The following is a 19,196-nucleotide window of genomic DNA, read 5'->3' on the forward strand; positions in this document are numbered from 1 at the left end:
TGCCAGTTGGACGAATACTCTCACAACGTTGTACTTCTTCGTGAACTCGTTGAAAAGCTACCATCTTCGGTAAAAGTCGATTGGGCAAAGTATCGGCGAACGCTTTCACACGTCAACCTCACCATGTTTTCGGCATGGTTGTACGAGCTTGCGGAGACTGTTTGTCCTATTGTTTCGCTGTCAAGTATTGAGTCGAAAGTAAGTCGGGGCAAAAGGGATTCCGCTTACCTCAACGCACATATGGAAGACATGCATGATTATCAGAACAGGTCAGATCAAGCCGTCAAGTTCGCACCACGAAACTCGACATCGAAGGCCTGTGTGCTGTGCAAAGGCAGCTGTACTAGCATTGATAAGTGCACTCGATTTGCTGAATTCAGTTACAACTCGCGATGGGCAACTGTAAAAGAGTTTGGGTTGTGTAGAAAATGCCTAAAAAACACAAGGCATCATGCAAATCTCAACAAGTTTGTGGAAAAAACGGATGCCAATTCAAACACCACCAATTACTCCACAATAACCAACGAGATAGCGCTACGTCGACCAGCGCGCCACCACGTCAGGCCCCAACAGCGGCAGTTACTCTACAGAGTACGATAGAACGAGAGTGTAACACACATCTGAAACAAAAGAACAAGATGCTGTTTCGTGTCGTTCCGGTCATTCTGTACGGAATCCACAAAGCCGTGAAAACCTTTGCATTTCTGGACGACGGATCGTCGCTTACGCTGATAGATGCCGCACTTGCAGCCGAGTTACACCTAAATGGAATAGCAGAGCCTTTATGCCTTCGCTGGACAAGCACTCAAAGTCGCTCCGAGAACGATTCGGTACGACTGAGCATTGAAATATCGGGTACGGGGGAGAACCACAAGAAGTACCGCCTCCAAGAGGTACACACAGTCTCCAATCTCGACCTGTTTCATCAGTCCATCAATATGAAGGAGTAAGCAAAGCAGCATCCTTACCTGAGAGGCATTCCAGTTGAATCCTATCAGGATGCCCAACCACGTATTCTTATCGGTATGGACAACGCAAACTTGACACTTCCATTGAAAGGAAAGGAAGGAGGATGGTGTCAACCCATCGTCACAAAAACACGGTTGGGATGGATCATACACGGTGGAACTGAATCACAGGAAGAACTTGTAGGCTATCATAGTCCCCAAAGGTGTCTCTGTAGCGGAATAAATGATACTGTACTGCAGCAGACGGTGAACGAGTCTTTCTCACTTGAAAACGTAGGAATTTTCAAACCAAAGCAGTCTCTTGCATCAACTGAGGACCAACGGGCTGCAGATATATTGAAGACTGTCAAACAAACCGAAAACGGACACTACGTTTCTCGGCTGCTCTGGAAGTATGATGAGTTCCACCTTCCGAATAGTAAACCTATGGCTTTACAGCGATTTCGTTGCCTAGAGTCGCGTCTGAAGAAAGATCCTGAGTTAGCAGCAATACTCCGAACGAAAATCGAAGAGTACCTGGAAAAGGGTTATGCCCGCAAGCTGATGGAGGCCGAATTAGCAGAAACGCGGCAACGGATATGGTATCTCCCGATCTTTCCGGTCTTCAATCCGAACAAGCCGGGGAAGGTGCGCATCGTTTGGGATGCAGCAGCTAAAACCAATGGTGTGTCATTAAATTCGATGATGTTAACTGGACCAGATCAACTAACATCCCTCCTATCGGTACTCATCCAGTTTCGAGAAAATCGGGTAGCGATTTGCGGTGATTTAAGAGAGATGTTCCACCAGGTTAGGATTTCGGAAGAGGATCAAAACTGCTTACGTTTTCTTTGGAGAGAAAACCCGTCGGATGCAGAACCCAGTACCTACGTAATGCAGGTAATGACGTTCGGGGCTTGTTGTTCTCCCAGTTGCGCCCAATACGTCAAAAACTTAAACGCTGAGAAGCATGGAGGGCAGTACCCGAAGGCAGCTAATGCAATCATCAAGAACCACTATGTGGACGATATGCTAACGAGTACGGAGTCAGAGGAAGAGGCGATCCAGTTAGCTCGTGAAGTACGACACGTCCACGCTCAGGGCGGATTCGAGATACGTAACTGGATATCGAACTCACCAGTGGTTCTCAACGCTTTGCAAAAGGAACGGATCGATGAGAAGAGCCTGAATCTAGGGTCCGAACTAGCTACGGAGAAGGTTCTTGGCTTGTGGTGGTGTACCGCAACGGATACGCTCACGTTCAAACTTTCACCGAAGCACGATGAGCATCTGTTATCGGGAAAACGTCGACCTACCAAGAGAGAAGTGTTGCGGACCTTGATGACCATCTTCGACCCTCTGGGATTGCTGTCGCACTTGTTAATCTTTCTCAAAATTCTACTGCAGGAGATATGGCGCTCAGGAGTTGGCTGGGACGACGAAATTCCTGATGCTCTTAATGAGAAATGGGAAAAATGGTTAAAGGTTCTTCCATCGGTACGGGATGTACGTGTGCCGAGATGCTACCGACTGCTCGTGTCAAACGGTCCGGAAACAAATGTGCAGTTGCACACATTCGTCGATGCCAGTGAGGATGGTTACGCAGCCGTAGTGTATCTACGATTCCAGCAAGGCAACCACATAGAGTGTTCAATCGTTGCGGCGAAATCACGGGTGGCCCCTCTAAAGTTTGTTTCGATACCGAGGCTTGAACTTCAAGCGGCGGTTACAGGAGCGCGGCTAGCGAATATGGTGACCAATAGTTTATCATTCAAGGTGAACGAACGGTACTTTTGGACTGACTCTCGTGACGTGCTGTGCTGGATCCGGTCCGATCACCGACGATATTCGCAGTTTGTCGCCTTTCGTGTCAGCGACATCTTGGAAACCAGCGAAATTGCGAACTGGAGGTGGGTCGGCACAAAGCAGAATGTGGCGGATGAAGCAACCAAGTGGCAACGTCTGCCGGATCTTGGAAATGACAGTCGATGGTTTAAGAGTCCGGAGTTTCTATGGCAAGAACGCGACAATTGGCCAGTTGAACCATTTACAACTGGAACTACTAAGGAAGAGATACGTTCCAACTTATTTCATCATAGAGTTGTCATGAAACCATGTATCAACGCAGAGTACTTCAGCAACTGGAAACGATTGGTTGGTACAGTAGGTTTCGTGTTTCGATTTCTGTGTAACTGTCGGAGCAAAGTAACGGGAATCCATCGTAAGCTCGGCCCCCTATCCAGCATGGAATTACAGCAAGCATCGAACTACCTCTTCAGAGAAGCGCAGAGAGAATCATTTCCAGAAGAAGTGGCCATTCTTTTAAATAGAAATGGTACAACAAAGGCGCTCCCTAAGCAGAGCGCAATATACACGATGAAACCATTCTTAGACGAGAATCAGTTGATGCGAATGTTTGGTAGAATTAGCAGGTGCGAGTATGCCACAATGGACGCGCAGAATCCTGTCGTTCTCCCGAAAGATCATCACATCACGAAGCTACTTGTTCGAGACTACCATGAACGTTTCCATCATTGTAATCATGAAACCGTGATTAACGAACTGCGACAGAAATTCAGGATACCGAAACTGCGAGTTGTATATCGAAACGTGAGGGCAAACTGTCAGAAATGCAAGAATCAGCGAGCAATTCTCCAGCCCCCTCCAATGGCGATCTCCCAAAGGTTAGGCTGGCGGCCTTCTGCAGACCGTTCACGTTCGTAGGCGTGGATTACTTTGGCCCTATCATGGTAGCGCTAGGGCGAAGATCGGAAAAACGATGGGGCGTACTTGTGACATGCTTGACGACACGAGCAGTGTACATAGAGGTCGCACACACACTAAATGCGGAAAAATGTGTTATGGCGATCAGGAATTTTATGGTCAGACGTGGCGTTCCGAATCAAATATTCAGCGACCGTGGCACGAATTTCACGGCAGCAAACAAGGAGCTCGGGGCGGCTCTGGCAGAGCTAGATCAGGAGAAAATTGTGCAGGAAATTGTCAGTCCCAACACTGAATGGTGTTTTATTCCTCCAGCGTCTCCCCACATGGGTGGGTCGTGGGAAAGACTAATCCAATCTGTAAAGCGTAACCTAGAACAAGTTCGCCCACGATGTTATCTCAGTGATGAAGTCCTTCGGAATCAGTTGATCGAGATAGAAGGCACAATTAACTCACGTCCACTAACACATGTACCGGCAGATGATCCAGATGCTCCTGTTCTCACGCCAAACCACTTTATTCTGGGTTCATCTAGTGGGCTTAAACCGGCTACTTTACTCGACGACAGTGCTCTGGCATTGAAACGTTCTTGGCGTAATTCGCAGGTGGAGGCGAACATCTTTTGGCGTCGGTGGGTTCGCGATTACATGCCAGACCTCACAAGGCGCACAAAATGGTTCAGCGAGGTAAAAGCAATCGAGGTGGGAGACATTGTGGTCATTGTAGATCCAGACCATCCGCGGAACTGCTGGCCCAAGGGGCGGATCATCTCCGTGAATAGAGGCAAAGATGGCAAGGTGCGATCGGCGGCTGTCCAAACAGCGATCGGAGGTGTGTATGAACGTCCAGCGGTCAAGCTGGCAGTGCTTGATGTTCGACGCGATGAGCAGGTAAGCCACGACTGTGGCGTACCCGGGGGGGAGTTTGACGACCCCTTGGTCAGCGCGACTCACTGTAAGGAACAATGCGCTGTTCGTAGCAACACGTCATGCCGAGAGGTAAATGACGTACTAACAAACTGTCACTACGAATGATGACTGGCGCAATTTTCGGAAACCATGAGTAATCTACTTGGCGACGAAGACGAATAGTGCATTAGTTGTTTTCCGCTAGAATTATACGGTTCATTAATTGTGAAGTTTCTTCAGCAGCAGAAATTGGCTTTCGGACGGATGTGCATTGAGTAATGTAAGATAGAAAACTTATATTCGTATCCCTTAAACTGCTAATAAAAGTTATACATATGTAGGTTGAGAGGTTAAGATTTGGAAGAAAGGAAGAACTAAGATAGTAAAGAAGGAAGAAGAAAACAGAAATAGACTAAACGTAAGTGAATTAATTATGTGAAATAGGGATGAAATCTAAAAGATGGTGAAATTTCAGGATTTTTTAACGTGCAATAATATACGTTACTGAATTGGAAACCCGTTTCTTCTTCTACTCCGTTTCGTTGACCGGCGCGTCAACAGGGGCGGAGAACAACGGCTAATATTGATGCGCAGGATGTTCATGACATAGACCGAGATGATAGTGAGGGTTAATTTATAGCTACCATTTTTTAAGTTAACTTTCCAAAAATATCAGTATAAACGTCATTGTTTTGTAGATTGAACTTGAAATAAATTTCGTCGCTTTAAGTTAGTCGTATGTCATTTAATAAAACAACATTTATTCGTTTAATTTTATTACTGCATAAAACAACTTGCCTGCTATTTATAAGATATTGTTCATGATTTCCTCTCTGATCATCGACGCATCATGTTGATTTCCATCCATACCATGTAACTCTGCATCCCCTTCACCATCCTGTAATTCCGGCTCGTCATAATCCATTTTATGCTTAATGCGAAGGTTGCAAACATTTACTATTTGCGTGGCTTTTTCAGGCTTATAATAAAGCTGCCTTGCTCCTAATAAGCATCGAAAAGTATTCTTGGCCATTCCAATCGATCTTTCCACTGTGATGCGAGTTTTGGAATGTACTTCATTGAATCTCGTCTGTCGATCAGTGGTACTTGAACCGGTTCGAAAGGGGGTAATAAGAAATGGCGTCAAAGGGTAGCCGGCATCACCTATTATAGATGTAAATAGTTAAATTGAAAACAAGAGCAAGATTAATGAAAACGAAAAACACTAAGTTGAATCTTAATGACATTTCGACATAGATTTTTCATTAGGGCTTAAATCGCAAATGTAAACAAACTGCGTTTTCGCTATTACGACATTATGCAACAAAAATACTACAAGATTGAGGTGAAAATTAGTTAAAATGGTTTTTAGTTCGATGTATAATTAAAGAAAACAAAACGGCGAAACATGCATTTTCTTCGAGATTTCGACTTAGGTCCTTCTTCTCATATGGAATATAAAGGCCAAACTTACATTTTTAGACAGAAGCGGGCGTACGGTTATTATTCACAAATAAAAGAATAAACGGCGATTCTGTTATATAAATGATAAGCAATATCTACTATGATCATGTCTACTCGATAGTTGTTGCACATAAACATTCGAATATTTCGATATTTTCATGAAATTTGAAGAAAAGATTCACGCGCCCTTTCTTTTACATTGGGTTTCTATGCGCCCATTTGCTGAGCCCTATTAAAAGGTATACTGTCAAGCTCGCCCATTTACCCAGCCCTACCCAGCAAGACAGAGTCAGTTTAGCCCATTTACCGCGCCCTTCTGAAAATTATGTACACGGTTTAGCCCTTCCGCAAATGGTGGTTGCTGAAGGGCGAAATCACGACTGGGATGCAAATTGGGCGTAAGCATTTTTTTAGTTTCTACCCACTAAAAGCACATAGGAATTAAATTCTTTGTTATATTGTCATAAGGTTTAACGAAAAATGCTTCCGTAAAAACACGGTCATAAAGTAATTTATACCTACAATAAAAACTACATTTAGAAAACCTTCGCCGAATATTGAAACTGATTTTTCTCCATTTGAGTACATTGCGACTTAGGCCCTAATGAAAGATCTGTGTCGATTTGAATACGCTCATTAACCTTATTCTCACCTACACCGAGCAAAATTTACTTTGAATTTCCATAAAAACGTCTTATGACTTTCAGACGTAAGGATTTTAAATGGATTTTATAAGTATGTCTTATGATTTGGAGGGGAAATTTTCCAAATCCATCTCTTATTATTTTCATGAGACACTCTTATGAAATTTATGAAAATGTCCGAATGAACGCCATAGGTGCCCATTTATGAAAATTGCTGACATTTATAAGCAGAAAACATAGTAGTAATAATGATTTCCATAGAACAGTCTTATGAAATTCATCACAATGATCAAATGAATGCCATAAGTTTTTTTTATGGATATTATCGTGCATTTATATGAAAAATAGAACATGGCTGATATTTCTCGAGCATTTTTAGTAGACAAAAAATCAACAGTAAAAATCAACCTTTAGATGATATTAGGTTTTACACCAACCTACATAACCCCAAAATGAGCCGGATGAACTTCGTTTGACAATTTTCGGTGGTTTGTTCACATGGGAGTTACGTGAGTTTGAATGTAACAGATGGGCACCTGTTGCACTCGAACTCACGCAACTGACAAAGTAAACAAACCACCGAGAATTGTAAAACATGAGCGTAATTCATAATGAGGTCATTCGTGTTGTCATCTTGTAGAACTAAATTCGGGACAAATGAACGGCCAAATGTAGATGCCTTCAGAAGATTGAAAAGAAAACTCCCATTAAATATTAAAATTTGTACATAATGAGCAACGCTTCGTCAATATTTCCTGGGGAACTGTTCTTAGACAACTCGGAAACTGGACTTGACAACTGAATGATAATGATTCTTACTTCTCAAATGATTTTGATAATTATAAAATACGTGTCAGACACTAATTATATGCACAACTGATTTCAACTGAACTCATTTCAAAATATTGGATATCTTCTGTAAAAATCATAAGCATGGATACTGATTTAATGCTCACAGTAATTTATTGAATAATATAAAAAACAATTATTTTAAATTTTATTGCAATTTGACTAAAATTCTCACTTCTTTTGTTTCAAACAGCAGTAACCAAAAAGTGCTGGCCTGAAACTATTAGCTCCTTTAGACGTCCAGGCCAGTACTGAATTCATAAGAAACAATTATGAACTTTTCACAAAAGTGACGTTTATGAAAAACAATATAATTTTATAGAATCAGTAACATCTCATATGGGTTTCATGAGAAAAACTTATGAAATTCCTAAACCCATATATTGGAGCAAAATCATAAGACTGTTTTATGAAATACATTATTTGTACGTCTATGGAGTGCATGAATAAAGATAAATGAATTCATAAGCTTGCCTATGACATTCTAAAGCGTTCAATGGCATCGTCAGAAGGCTGGTTCATATGCCGAGACTTACGAAATTTTCAGATGCTTTTTGCTCGGTGTAGTAACCAGGGGTGGAATCACGTAAGGTGATAAGTGATTATCACCCTGTGGTGATAAGGTGGTGATCACCCAAAATTTAGGAATCACCTAAGGTGATCACCTTGATTGTCACCGACTCTGTGATTGAGCTAACCTCACCCACATATCACCAGCAGGGATGCCTGATAATATTTTGTGAAATCTTTCGCAGCCTAAGCAAAAATCTGTGCGAATCTGTGTTAAGGAAAATATACGTTTCTCTCAAAACAAGAAGTGGCGGCCTTTTTTTTAGTTTTGTCAAATATTGACAAATTTGTGCATTATAACAGAAAACTGTAGAAATCTGTTCATTGAAACAGAAAACTGTGGAAATCTGTGCAGTATATTGAAAATCTGTGAAACACAGATTAATTCGAGCACCTGGCATCATTGACCACCAGTCGTTGAACGCCATCATTATTCATTATAGGTGTTTACTGTTGACCAAAAACCAATAATACGCTCGAAAAAATCAAAATGTTCTTTCTTAGTGATTTATTTTTTTTATGACTTTAAAAATCGAAGGCAGCAGGATAAAATGCAACTTTACCGTCGAAAGTTAAGGGATAATTCCAATCCCCTCGATCTTCCAGAATCGATGTAGGTATGATGTTTTTTTTCATATTTTCCTTTGCCTGATTGACTTGTTCCACAGTTTTTTGAAACGGTATCGTGTCAATAAGTATGTTTTTTATACATACTGAATGAATCCACCATATTCCACCTATTCTTCAACTTGCAACAACTCTTCAACTTCTAGGAGGTGCTTCTTATCAATGGCAAGTTGGAACGGATTTTGTTTCTCCTATGGGTCAAAGTACTGTAAGCAAAATAACGAACAATGTTTCGAAATTAATGGAAGAGAAACTATGCCACCGTTGGATTAAATTGACTTTCAGTGTTACAACGCAACAGTTTTTTATGGAAAAATATAATATTCCTGGGGGTAAGAGAATTTCATCCAAGTAAAAGTTAATATTTCTAAATTTACTTCTAGTGATTGGATGTATCGATGGTACACATATCATGATTTTGCAGCCGCCCGAGAATGAGTACATATATTTTAATCGAAAGGGACGACACAGCCTAAATGTTATGATTGTAAATACGTAATATACACTGCTCAGTCATCCGCAGTGTAATTTTTTTGATAAAAAATGCCAGAAACAATACACTGTTGATAGTCGACTCATATATTATAGTTGTGTCTAAAAACTGGAAAATCTTACCAGCGACAATCTTATTTTGTCTTGTACTAATACTAATACTTGTAATACGCATTATTCGTCCAATGATGCACTATAATGCGCACTACTTCTGACGTGATTAACAAGCACTGAGCAAGAGAAGACAACGATTGTCGTCGGCTGGATTTTCCAGTTAACAGTAACGATGTTGCAGATTTGCAACGAAAAACTTAAAATATTGGCAGTATATGCTAAGTATGGTGGTTGTGCTCATGACAGCTTCGTATGGCAACATAGTGTAGAGCACGAAATGATGAACGCGGAGTTTGAAAAAGGTCGACGGAACTTTTGGTTGTTAGGTTTGCCCGCGGTTTTTTTTATCGAAATGGAAAATTTGTAAAAGTTTCTTTTAGGAAATAGCGGATATAAACTTGAACCTTTTGTAATAACTCCGTATAGAATATCACTCGATAATTCACCGGAAGCCAAATTTAACGACATCCATGCAAAGGCTAGAAGTACTGTTGAACGATGTATTGGTGTTTGGAAAAGTGATGGTTCAAAACTGAACTTGTTCATCAGAACTGTATAGATGTATTATATTTTTATTACAGCGCGTTGGAGAATCACTCTTGAAGAACGAAAGTGCCGATATTTACCACAAAAGGTGGCCCGAATTGTGTATGTTACTTCCGCACTTCACAACATATGCTGTCACTATCGTGTTGCCTTACCTCAACAACTTGTAATTAATACTACAGATCAAGTGACAGTAGAAACATCACAAAATTATAACGAAGCGATCACCGCCACGACAATAAGAGACAGATTAAGAGATTATTTGTGTGACTGAATCAAAGAAGTTTCCCTCTTGAAGGCGATTGAGAAGGGTAATATGGAGCCCTATTCTCACAGTCACGTTACTTAGTGACTAGAAGGAAATTTCCTTCTAGTCACTAGGCGACGTGACTGTGCGAATAGGGCCCATGTCCTTCGGGGCACTTGATACCATATATCAATGAAATGTTCTTAGTATATATTATAACATCGTTGAATTTGTAGTTTGTAATGTGCAACATGTAGTTCAAATATATACAATGTAAATGATATCACGCTGGATTTGTTTGGAACTTTTTACGCATTTTAAAATCATATTTTGGGAAACGACTACTACAGGTTTTTACTTTTAATTACTAAATAAGGGGAGAGAGTAAATCTTGTGTGCGTGCGTGTGTCGTTCAAATTGGTTTAGCCCATTTACTAAACTCCCATTTTGTGTCGCAGCCTGCTTTTCTCCGGGAATACATTAGTGGAGAACGGATCAGGTTGATAGACGAGGCATGTTAATACAGTCAACATAACATAATAATCCTTTGGTGGAAAAAAAATCGTTCCACACATACTATCAAATCACAACCGTTACAGAGTTATTGAACATTTTCTCTATTTGATCTGTTTAACTCAACAAGTGTACCTTGTATTTTAAATTTTTCAGTTCCATTGGAAAGGTGGTTCCATTTCCTACTGAATAATTCTCTCATATCTTTCAGTTAATGTTTTTTAGGAATCAGGAATCAGCGTCTGGCTCAAATGGCACGTTCCCAATGTTGATCGGAGATGTGTGCATTGCCATGAATCTTCTTTTCATCATTACCCTGATGGAAAGGATTGGGGAAGGGGTAAGGAAAATAACGACACAGAACAATTAAAACAGAGCATTCTGCACCCCCGGAAGCTACAATAGCTGGAATAAAACTTCTATCCCCCGGAGGGATTTAGAATTTTTACTTAAACAGTGAGCGGATATATCAACACCTGCCAGGGGGTATTGAAATAACAGAATGACAACACCCCCGAAAAGATATTGTCTTTGAAGTACGGCTTAAACTATAGCCACAGAGAACAGACGTCCATCTTCAGCATTCAACTTGTGTAAAATCTCTAACGGTTTCGAAGGTAGTTTGGATATCAAAACCAGGTGCGCTACTGTTGTCATGTTTTTTGTGGCTGAGTTCGACAGAATTGACAGCGGTTATTCCTCTACCCAGTCAAACTAGTCCGGAACCGATTCCGACTTCCAGCATGAATTCCAGCTCAAATGCGTCAACCGATAGAGTCGGAATCGGTTGTTTTCTTTGAGCTGGATTCCATGCTGAATCCATCCAGGATTTCGAACCGGTTCCGGAATCGATTTGACGGATAGTAGGGATAGGTTGGTGTGGCGGCGCTAGTGTTTTTCGTATATTAATTCAAATGTTTACACACGTTTTTTGAATATTTTTGTTCTATCATGGATGTCTGTTCTCTGTGCTATAGTTCTTTACCATACTGGGTTAGGAACAATAGCATATCCTTGAGTTTCAGCTCTCTGTACATAGGTTCATCTATGTTTGGAGAACCAAAAATCCGGATACGCAATTGCATTACTGCAGTGCAGCTACACATCAAATGATATGAAGTTCCGTAATCGTATTCATAGAGATCACACGAATAATACTCAGCTCGCCAGCAGCACAGAATAGCAGCCAAGTGACAATTAAGTTTGCAATGCCCAGTCAGTGCCCTGACTAGAATACTGCAATTGTGCTTTGAAAAATGTAACAAATTATTTGACATTTTCGGACTCACATCTAGCAGAAAAGTCTTTGTTTGAACGCAAATTTGCAACCTATACCAATGGTTGGCATATTCGGATGCAGCGAATCTTGTGCTTTATCCAACTTATCAACAGCGGTGAAACTGGTTATGGACCAACAAAGTCAGTTGCAGCGCCCGCTCTAGCCAATTCGTCCGCCAATTCATTTCCAGTAATACCGGAATGACCGGCTAGCCAGGGGTAGTGTAGATGGCATTTGGAATGCAAAGTTCTTCGATTTGAGTTCGACATGCGATTACTAATTTCGATCTCGAATCTGCCGAACTTAGTGCATTCAGAGCCGCCTGACTGTCAGAGCAAAAATGGATTCTTTTACCGCTAATTCCCTGTTGAAGTGCCGATTGTGCACACAGAATCGCAAAGATTTCTGCTTGGAATACGGTACTGTATCTACCAAGCGAATGAGATTGGTTTAATCTCATTTCACGACAATAGACCAGCACCGGATCGGCCCTCCAACAAAGAATCGTCAGTATAACAAAGTACGTATTCTTCAAGTTGTCGCTCCATCCAGCCAAACAGCCATTCCTCACGAAGAGGAATTCTCACATTGAAAGTTCTAAAGGGAAAACTACAAGTGAGTGTAAGGCCACTGGGAGCAATTGTATGATCATCCCAAGTAACCATTTGGAGCCACAGTCTTGTTTGGCTAGTTGCACGATCTATTGGGTGGTTTACTGTTTACTGTGTTAAGACGGTATGCACAAGAAAGTGCTTCTTGTTTCAGAAACACATATACAGTCGTGATTCGCTGGTTGAACACTTTTTAACTTGAACTTTTTAACTTGAACTGGACTGGAGTTGGACCATTGTCCCACGAAAAAGCATCTGAATGCCAAAATCTTATGTCAAATTTACTTTGACAATCAATCTGACAATTATTAGAGATGTGAATGGATGGAATTACACTCCTAACGCCTCCTTTGGAGAGTTTTTGACATCTGTCAGTCGGTCCAACTAACGAATCAAATTCGCTAATTGGACAGAGCTGTGACCCAACCAGCGAATCAAGACTGTAGTGGTTTTATGGTCAAGAGTGCCCCTAGAGCAACAGTAGATGTTATCGAGAACGCACCAGTCATCGCCATCAAGACCATCCTCTGAAGATAGTTTAACTTTGATTGGATTGTCATGACTTCTCCCTTCTGCCACCAAACAAGGCACCCGTAATCCAGTATTGGTCTAACAATTGTTGTGTATATCCACTGAATATACTCAAGATTTGCCGAAAGCTCGTCTACATTGGCCGAAGGCCATGCAAACTTTCTTAATCCTGAAATCGATACGAGCTGTCCAATTAAATTATAAGTCAAGAATTACCTCAACGTACTTCACTTGATCTACGACAATAATTTCAGAGTCAAAGAACTGCAATGGACGAGCTCCGGTTGTAATTCTTCGATACGAGAACCATTGATAATTTATTTGGATTAACTGACAGTCCAACATGAAGACACCATTGCTCAACAACACATAAAGCTTGTTGCATCAAATCAAAAAGTGTGTTAATGCAAATACCGGTGATCATTATATGATAATCATCGGCGAAACCATATGTCGGAAACCCAAGCTCATTTACAAGCTATCAGCGACAAGGTTACATAGAAGTGGTGGCAGCACACCACCTTGAGGACATCCGCAGACACTCTGTTTCCTTATCTCTACTGCCTATGATCGCATATCAGTCCCATAAAGATAGGAAATCCTATAGAAAACGGGACAACTATGCGATCATGGGTAGTCTACTTGTCTTAACGATGAGCACAGATGTCGGTTGCTAAGCACTGCGTGTATTCAGTTCGTGATATATGAAGGTACTCTATGACCTCGTGCTGCTTCCAAAATGGATTCGGAAGACACGTTGTCAAAAGCACCTTCAATATCGAGAAAAACTCCTAAGCTTGATTGCTTTTGTGAAAATGCTTTTTCAGTGTTGTAGACAACATTGTGTAACAGGGTGGTAGTAGACTTCCCTCAGTGATATGCATGTTGCGTTGCATGCAGCGGGTGCTAACATCCCGAACTTAATGATCGATTAAACGTTCCACTGATTTAAGAAGGAAGGAGGTTAAACTGTTCGGTCTAAAGTTCTTTGCCTTCTCCTAAGTGACGCGGCCACCTTTGGGAATGAATTTTACAGTTATTTCCCGCCACGCTAATGGAATGTATCCTGTTGCAGGACACCAAGTAAGAACTTTTTTCAAAATGTGCTTGAAGTGTTCACATCCTCTTTATAGTAGAACTGGAATGATTCCATCTTTTCCCGGAGACTTATACGGAGCAAAACTTTCAATCACTCATTTGAAAGATTCGGTTGTAACAATTCTACGAGCAAATGCCCAAGAATCAGAACTACCTGAAAAGAACCCAGGGGCAGTCGTTGGTGATGTCTCCGTACACACTGGAAAGTGTGTGTGTGTGTGTGTGTGTCAAAAATGCAGTCTACAGTACTTCGTCAGAAGACTATTCACTATTAGCAGTTCTAATCGAACTGACATGATAGTCTTTCGACTTAGAAAGTAACTTATTTAATCTACTAGTCTCGTTGAGACTTGAGACATTTTTGCGGAGGCTTTTACAACTACTTCACTCAGAGGATCAAAGGGCCTCCGACCCGTCCCTGCATCTGCGATTCCAAGCTCTTCTACAAAACTTTTTGAGTCGAATAAGTTCGGTATTCCACCCAGGTGTTCCTCGAGAAGCACGCATAACTCGAAGCGGACAAGTTTCTTGGTATGCTGCTACTATGAGCGAGTTGGTTTTATCCATGACCTCATCCAAGGCAGTGTGAAATTCAATCGTCGAAAGATACCCATAAAACCTAGTATGAAAATAAGATAAAAATATCAAAGTTCAATAACCCAAACACGTGGAAACAAGAAAAGATAAGTGTATGACGTCAAAGAACAAATTATGCTGATTTTTCATACAAACAATCATAAGCAATCATGGGAAAAATCGCATCGCTAACCGGTCGTTTGCACTTCACAAGCAAGCTTTTTCAGTTATAATGCATTCTGTAAGCTTCGAAAATGGTACCTAGCAACATGTTGCTACGAAGACACGCGAGCCATACAAACATACACACACATACAAACATTTTCCGATGTCGACGAACTGAGTCGAATGGTGTAAGAGACTCGGCCCTGCGGGCCTCGATTAAAAGGTTGAATTTCCGACCGATTGCATAACCTTTGTATATGAGAAAGGCAAAAAACGAAGAAGATTCTATTTTTCAATTTATACATCCAACCAAATATAGTCATAGTTTTTTATTTAATAAATAGACATTTGGATCCATAGAAACTTCTTTATTTAGAACTTGTCAAGTCTTAATTTGCATCTTTATCCTTATCTAATTTAAGTTTTTTTAAATCATTGGCTGTCTTTAATATTTCTAAGTTTAACTTTTGTAATGCCAACTCTTCATGTTTGGTTCGTGCGTTTTCTAGTGCAGCTTTCTCTAAAGCACTTAGCTTTTTGTCAAAGTATTCTTTTCGATCGTCTATTTCTCTTAGTTTCGTTTCATTTAGCTTACTCAGCTCACATTTCACTGATCGGATACATCTATAATTCTCACGAACAGCTGAAATCATGCTCTCATTGAATTTTCGCAATTCGTCTATAGCGCAAGTACACGTTTGGACAAAGTCTCTTGTTATTTGTACTTGTGTCTGCAATAGCTGAAGCTGCTTGTTCTCTCTCCTGAGTGGTATAGTGTTTCTACCTGATGGTTCATCTTCATCAATGTGAGGTATTGTTTCCTCAATGTTTTCCACGTAGTCCATATGTTCTTCTCCATCATTTTCATTTTCTTTATCATTTTCATCCATTTCAATTTCGAAAGATGCACCGTAACTCGATACATCAGGTATACCACTCACTATCGCTTCCAAGCCGCAAGCATCAATTACTGTCTCATCTGCCTGTGTTATTTCCTGGATCGAATAAGGACCCCCGCCCGTTTTTCGCAAAGACCTTTTATTAGCAGACAATTTGGCCTTTGCTTTATATTTCCTTGTGGCCCAAACCTGGAAGTAATAAAAAATTACAGATTTTAATACTAAAAGAAAACAAGAACGACAAAGGCAAATGGTATACAAAAACAAAAAAATCTAACGGGAGACGGATTATATCTTGAAAATGTTCAATTCTTATTGATTTACTTTTTATAGAGATAACTAAATTACAATTCTCTCCCTATCATTTAAATCAGTGGAAGTAGGAAAAGAATAGGAACACGACTTCTTTAAAACCATCATGATTCTCGTTCAAAGTAGTGTGTGCTTGTTAAGGTGTGTCTGAATAATATTTACCCTTTTCCATCCTTCTAAAGATTTCACTGGCGGACCGACGGCGTTAAGCTTCCTTGTGATCTCAGTCCACAATTGCTTACACCTTTCCCTTCCGCTCGCCGTTTTCATGTGAGTCCCTCTTGCGAAATCTTTGTGTTTCGCCATGAAATCATCCAGCATAGTTAATTGTTGCTGTGACGAATTAGAACTGCAAAAAACATGATTTACTTTTCACTTTTCTTAAATTTTATTTTGGTAATTGTTTACTTTAGGTACTTTTCCCCCTGTAAGTGGATAACATGTTTTTCTTTCGTGAATACCCGGATAGAATTTTACAATACCGTTTACCCTACAAACAATCATAAAACAATAAATACTATAGTTATTACTGTTTCAGCATTGTTCGATGCAAAGTTGTCGCAATAGATTTACGATAAAATTTCGTGTAACAATAAATTCTACTGTTCAGCAAAAAACTGATACAGTAAATTCACATTACATATTACTGTTTTCGAGAAAATAATGCATGGAGAAAAATCAATTTTTTTAATGTTAAGGTACATAACCACCTCCCTTTTTTACTGTAAAAGTCTATTTTACATTGAAATTTACTGTAAAAACGTTAAATTTTATTGTTTTTGTATTGTAGCATGACACTAAAACTTACAGAAAATTATTGTAAAATTACTGTAAATTATTACTAGTAATTGTACTAGTTCAGTGTTGTAGATTCATAAAAAAAGAGGCGGAAAGCGAAATTTTTTGTATAATTCATTAATGAGATTAAAAATAAGTTCTACCTACTAACTTTGCACATAGGGTTATTGGGCTCCCGAAAGTAAGGTTTTTGGCGAGCTGCCGCTCAGTCGGACAGCACCTAAATGAAACGATGTGGCGTAGCCGCATTAGGCAGTGACAATATTTTAATTTTTGCAGATAAATACCATCCTATTGTTACTAAATAAAACACACACATCGATTTTTTCTCATGTTGTCCGGCTTTAACTAGGGATAGCCGCTATGTTTGAGTATACCGGGCAAACGAGTGGATCACAGGTACGCATACGTTTCCGATGACGACTACGAGGACTGCTCGTCCAGCGGATCCTCAGCGGCTTTGCACCGCTTCGGATCCTTCGACTCGGCTATGCGGCATAGCCGCATTAAACTAGCTGCGCCAAAAACCTTACTTTTGGGAGCACAATAACACTATGAACAAAGTTATTAGGTACAACTTACTTTAAAGCTAATTAATGAATTATTAAAAGTTTTCGCTTCCCGCCTCTTTTTTATGAATCTACAACACTGAACTAGCATATTCACGAAAGAAAAACATGTTTCCCTTGTGTTTTCCACTTACAGAAGAAAAAGTACTTAAAGTAAACAATTACCCATTTACCTTTATTTTACCTCTTTGCTTCATTCATAGTTAATATTTTTACAAAAAACCACGAAAATCACTGCGGAAAACCACAATAACCACTCTATATATATTAAAATAAAAAGCCTTCGAACACAAATTACGAGAAAGTGATAACTAAAAAGTTATCACCCATATTTTGAAAGAAAGGTTATCGTTTCAAGGTGATTGTCACCTTAGGTAATCGCAAAAATATAATGTGAAGTTAGCCCTTTCACGCTGGTGACAAAAAGGGGTGATTATCACCTTACGTGATCGCAAATTAGCAAAAGTGATAATCACTCAGTGATAATCACCTTACGTGATTCCACCCCAGGAGTTCCTCTCCCCGTTTTCGTATCTTTGTGATAGGAGCTGATTCAGTGAACTACCATTCCATACAAAAGAATCGTGGGAGGAACCTGGGTGATTTGCATCAAGATATCGAATCACTAAGTTATGGTCACAAACCTGTAAAATTGTTCAATATCTGCATTAGTAAAATGAATGATCCTAAAACCTTATTTCAACTTTACCAGCATAACATTTAGACTGTGAAACCCTTTACGATTGTAATACAGGTGCTTGTCGCGAGCTGGAGGTATGATGCTTACGTGAGTTCCATCGACGCATCCGATTACTCCTGGAAATCCGGTTTTGGCATAGAAACCAAGTTTAATCGCATTTATTTCTCGTAGGTATTTAAAAATCTCTTTGGATATCCTGAACAAACGAATAAAACTGAAGATGTGTGTGAAGTAACTTTCTATCTACACTTTCATATTTTAGTTAGAATTTTGTTTTCAAATACATACGATTTTTCAGTTTGATCCAACGGATTGGAGTTATCTCTGATGCGCCGACGCTCTACCGCAAGATTAGCATATTCCTCCTCGTCTTCACTGTCTGTATCGAACCATAATTCTACACTCATCTTCAGAAAAAATAATTTTGCTAGCAAAAGTAACTAATCCTTCGATTTACAAAAACAAATTTGAACGACACGGAAACCAGGGCTATTCCGAACGTCACATCACTGTCACTTCACGGAGTTCATTTTCATCACTTCACTGTGCGTGACAGCGGTAATAGGTGAAAAAAAGTGAAGTGATGTGAGAGTGAAGTGAAAGTGAACGTGGAAGTGAGAACCGTAATAAGGGCCAATCACTCAGTGATAATCACCTTACGTGATTCCACGCCAGGTGTTTTCTTGACCGCGATTAGCCACGAGCGTATGCCGACCCTGAGGCGTTGAGAAAGGGAGTCTCATATTTGCTAGGCAGTAGCGATACGCAAGTTACACTTTGGCGCCCAAGTAAAATAGTTTAGGCTAATTGAGCAAGAAAAACACTTGAAGAGTTGATAACACGTCTTTGCAGAAGTCTCTGGGAAAACGTCCAGAAGCAAACTTTGACTTCAGTCGCACTGATATTCATTAAAAAGAGGGAAATTTATTGATAACTGTATTTTTGAAGGGGTCTTGGAGGTCTGTGGTGGTAAAAGCTACCAACAACGAGAGAAATCGATTAAAGTTATTTTT

At 40.2% G+C, this 19,196-nt stretch overlaps 2 protein-coding genes across 2 annotated transcripts; one reads left to right on the top strand and one right to left on the bottom strand.

The window, feature by feature from the left end:
* The first annotated feature begins 1,025 nt into the window (after nt 1-1,025).
* LOC131696300 (uncharacterized) lies at nt 1,026-5,212 on the top strand. Its single transcript, XM_058984846.1, has 3 exons — nt 1,026-3,557; nt 3,632-4,561; nt 5,141-5,212. The coding sequence occupies exons 1-3, from the start codon at nt 1,026-1,028 to the stop codon at nt 5,210-5,212; spliced, it is 3,534 nt and encodes a 1,177-aa protein (XP_058840829.1).
* Nucleotides 4,602-18,590, bottom strand: LOC131696301 (putative nuclease HARBI1). Its single transcript, XM_058984847.1, has 4 exons — nt 18,472-18,590; nt 18,193-18,379; nt 17,989-18,127; nt 4,602-5,743 (listed from the first exon to the last, which is right to left on the bottom strand). The coding sequence occupies exons 1-4, from the start codon at nt 18,588-18,590 to the stop codon at nt 5,385-5,387; spliced, it is 804 nt and encodes a 267-aa protein (XP_058840830.1). The 3' UTR covers nt 4,602-5,384.
* Between the last annotated feature and the right edge of the window lie 606 nt (nt 18,591-19,196).

Source organism: Topomyia yanbarensis, chromosome 1, assembly GCF_030247195.1.
Source record: "Topomyia yanbarensis strain Yona2022 chromosome 1, ASM3024719v1, whole genome shotgun sequence".
In the NCBI taxonomy this organism is placed as follows: Eukaryota; Metazoa; Arthropoda; class Insecta; order Diptera; family Culicidae; genus Topomyia; species Topomyia yanbarensis.

Coding starts and splice junctions, on each gene's coding strand:
- LOC131696300 (XM_058984846.1), top strand. CDS start 1,026: ATGGACAACGCAAACTTGACACTTCCATTGAAAGGAAAGGAAGGAGGA. Junction 3,558..3,631: donor TGCGAGTTGTATATCGAAAC/GTGAGGGCAAAC, acceptor GATCTCCCAAAG/GTTAGGCTGGCGGCCTTCTG. Junction 4,562..5,140: donor ATGTTCGACGCGATGAGCAG/GTAAGCCACGAC, acceptor GCGCGTCAACAG/GGGCGGAGAACAACGGCTAA.
- LOC131696301 (XM_058984847.1), bottom strand. CDS start 18,590: ATGAGTGTAGAATTATGGTTCGATACAGACAGTGAAGACGAGGAGGAA. Junction 18,380..18,471: donor TTGGATCAAACTGAAAAATC/GTATGTATTTGA, acceptor TCGTTTGTTCAG/GATATCCAAAGAGATTTTTA. Junction 18,128..18,192: donor ACAGTCTAAATGTTATGCTG/GTAAAGTTGAAA, acceptor ACAATTTTACAG/GTTTGTGACCATAACTTAGT.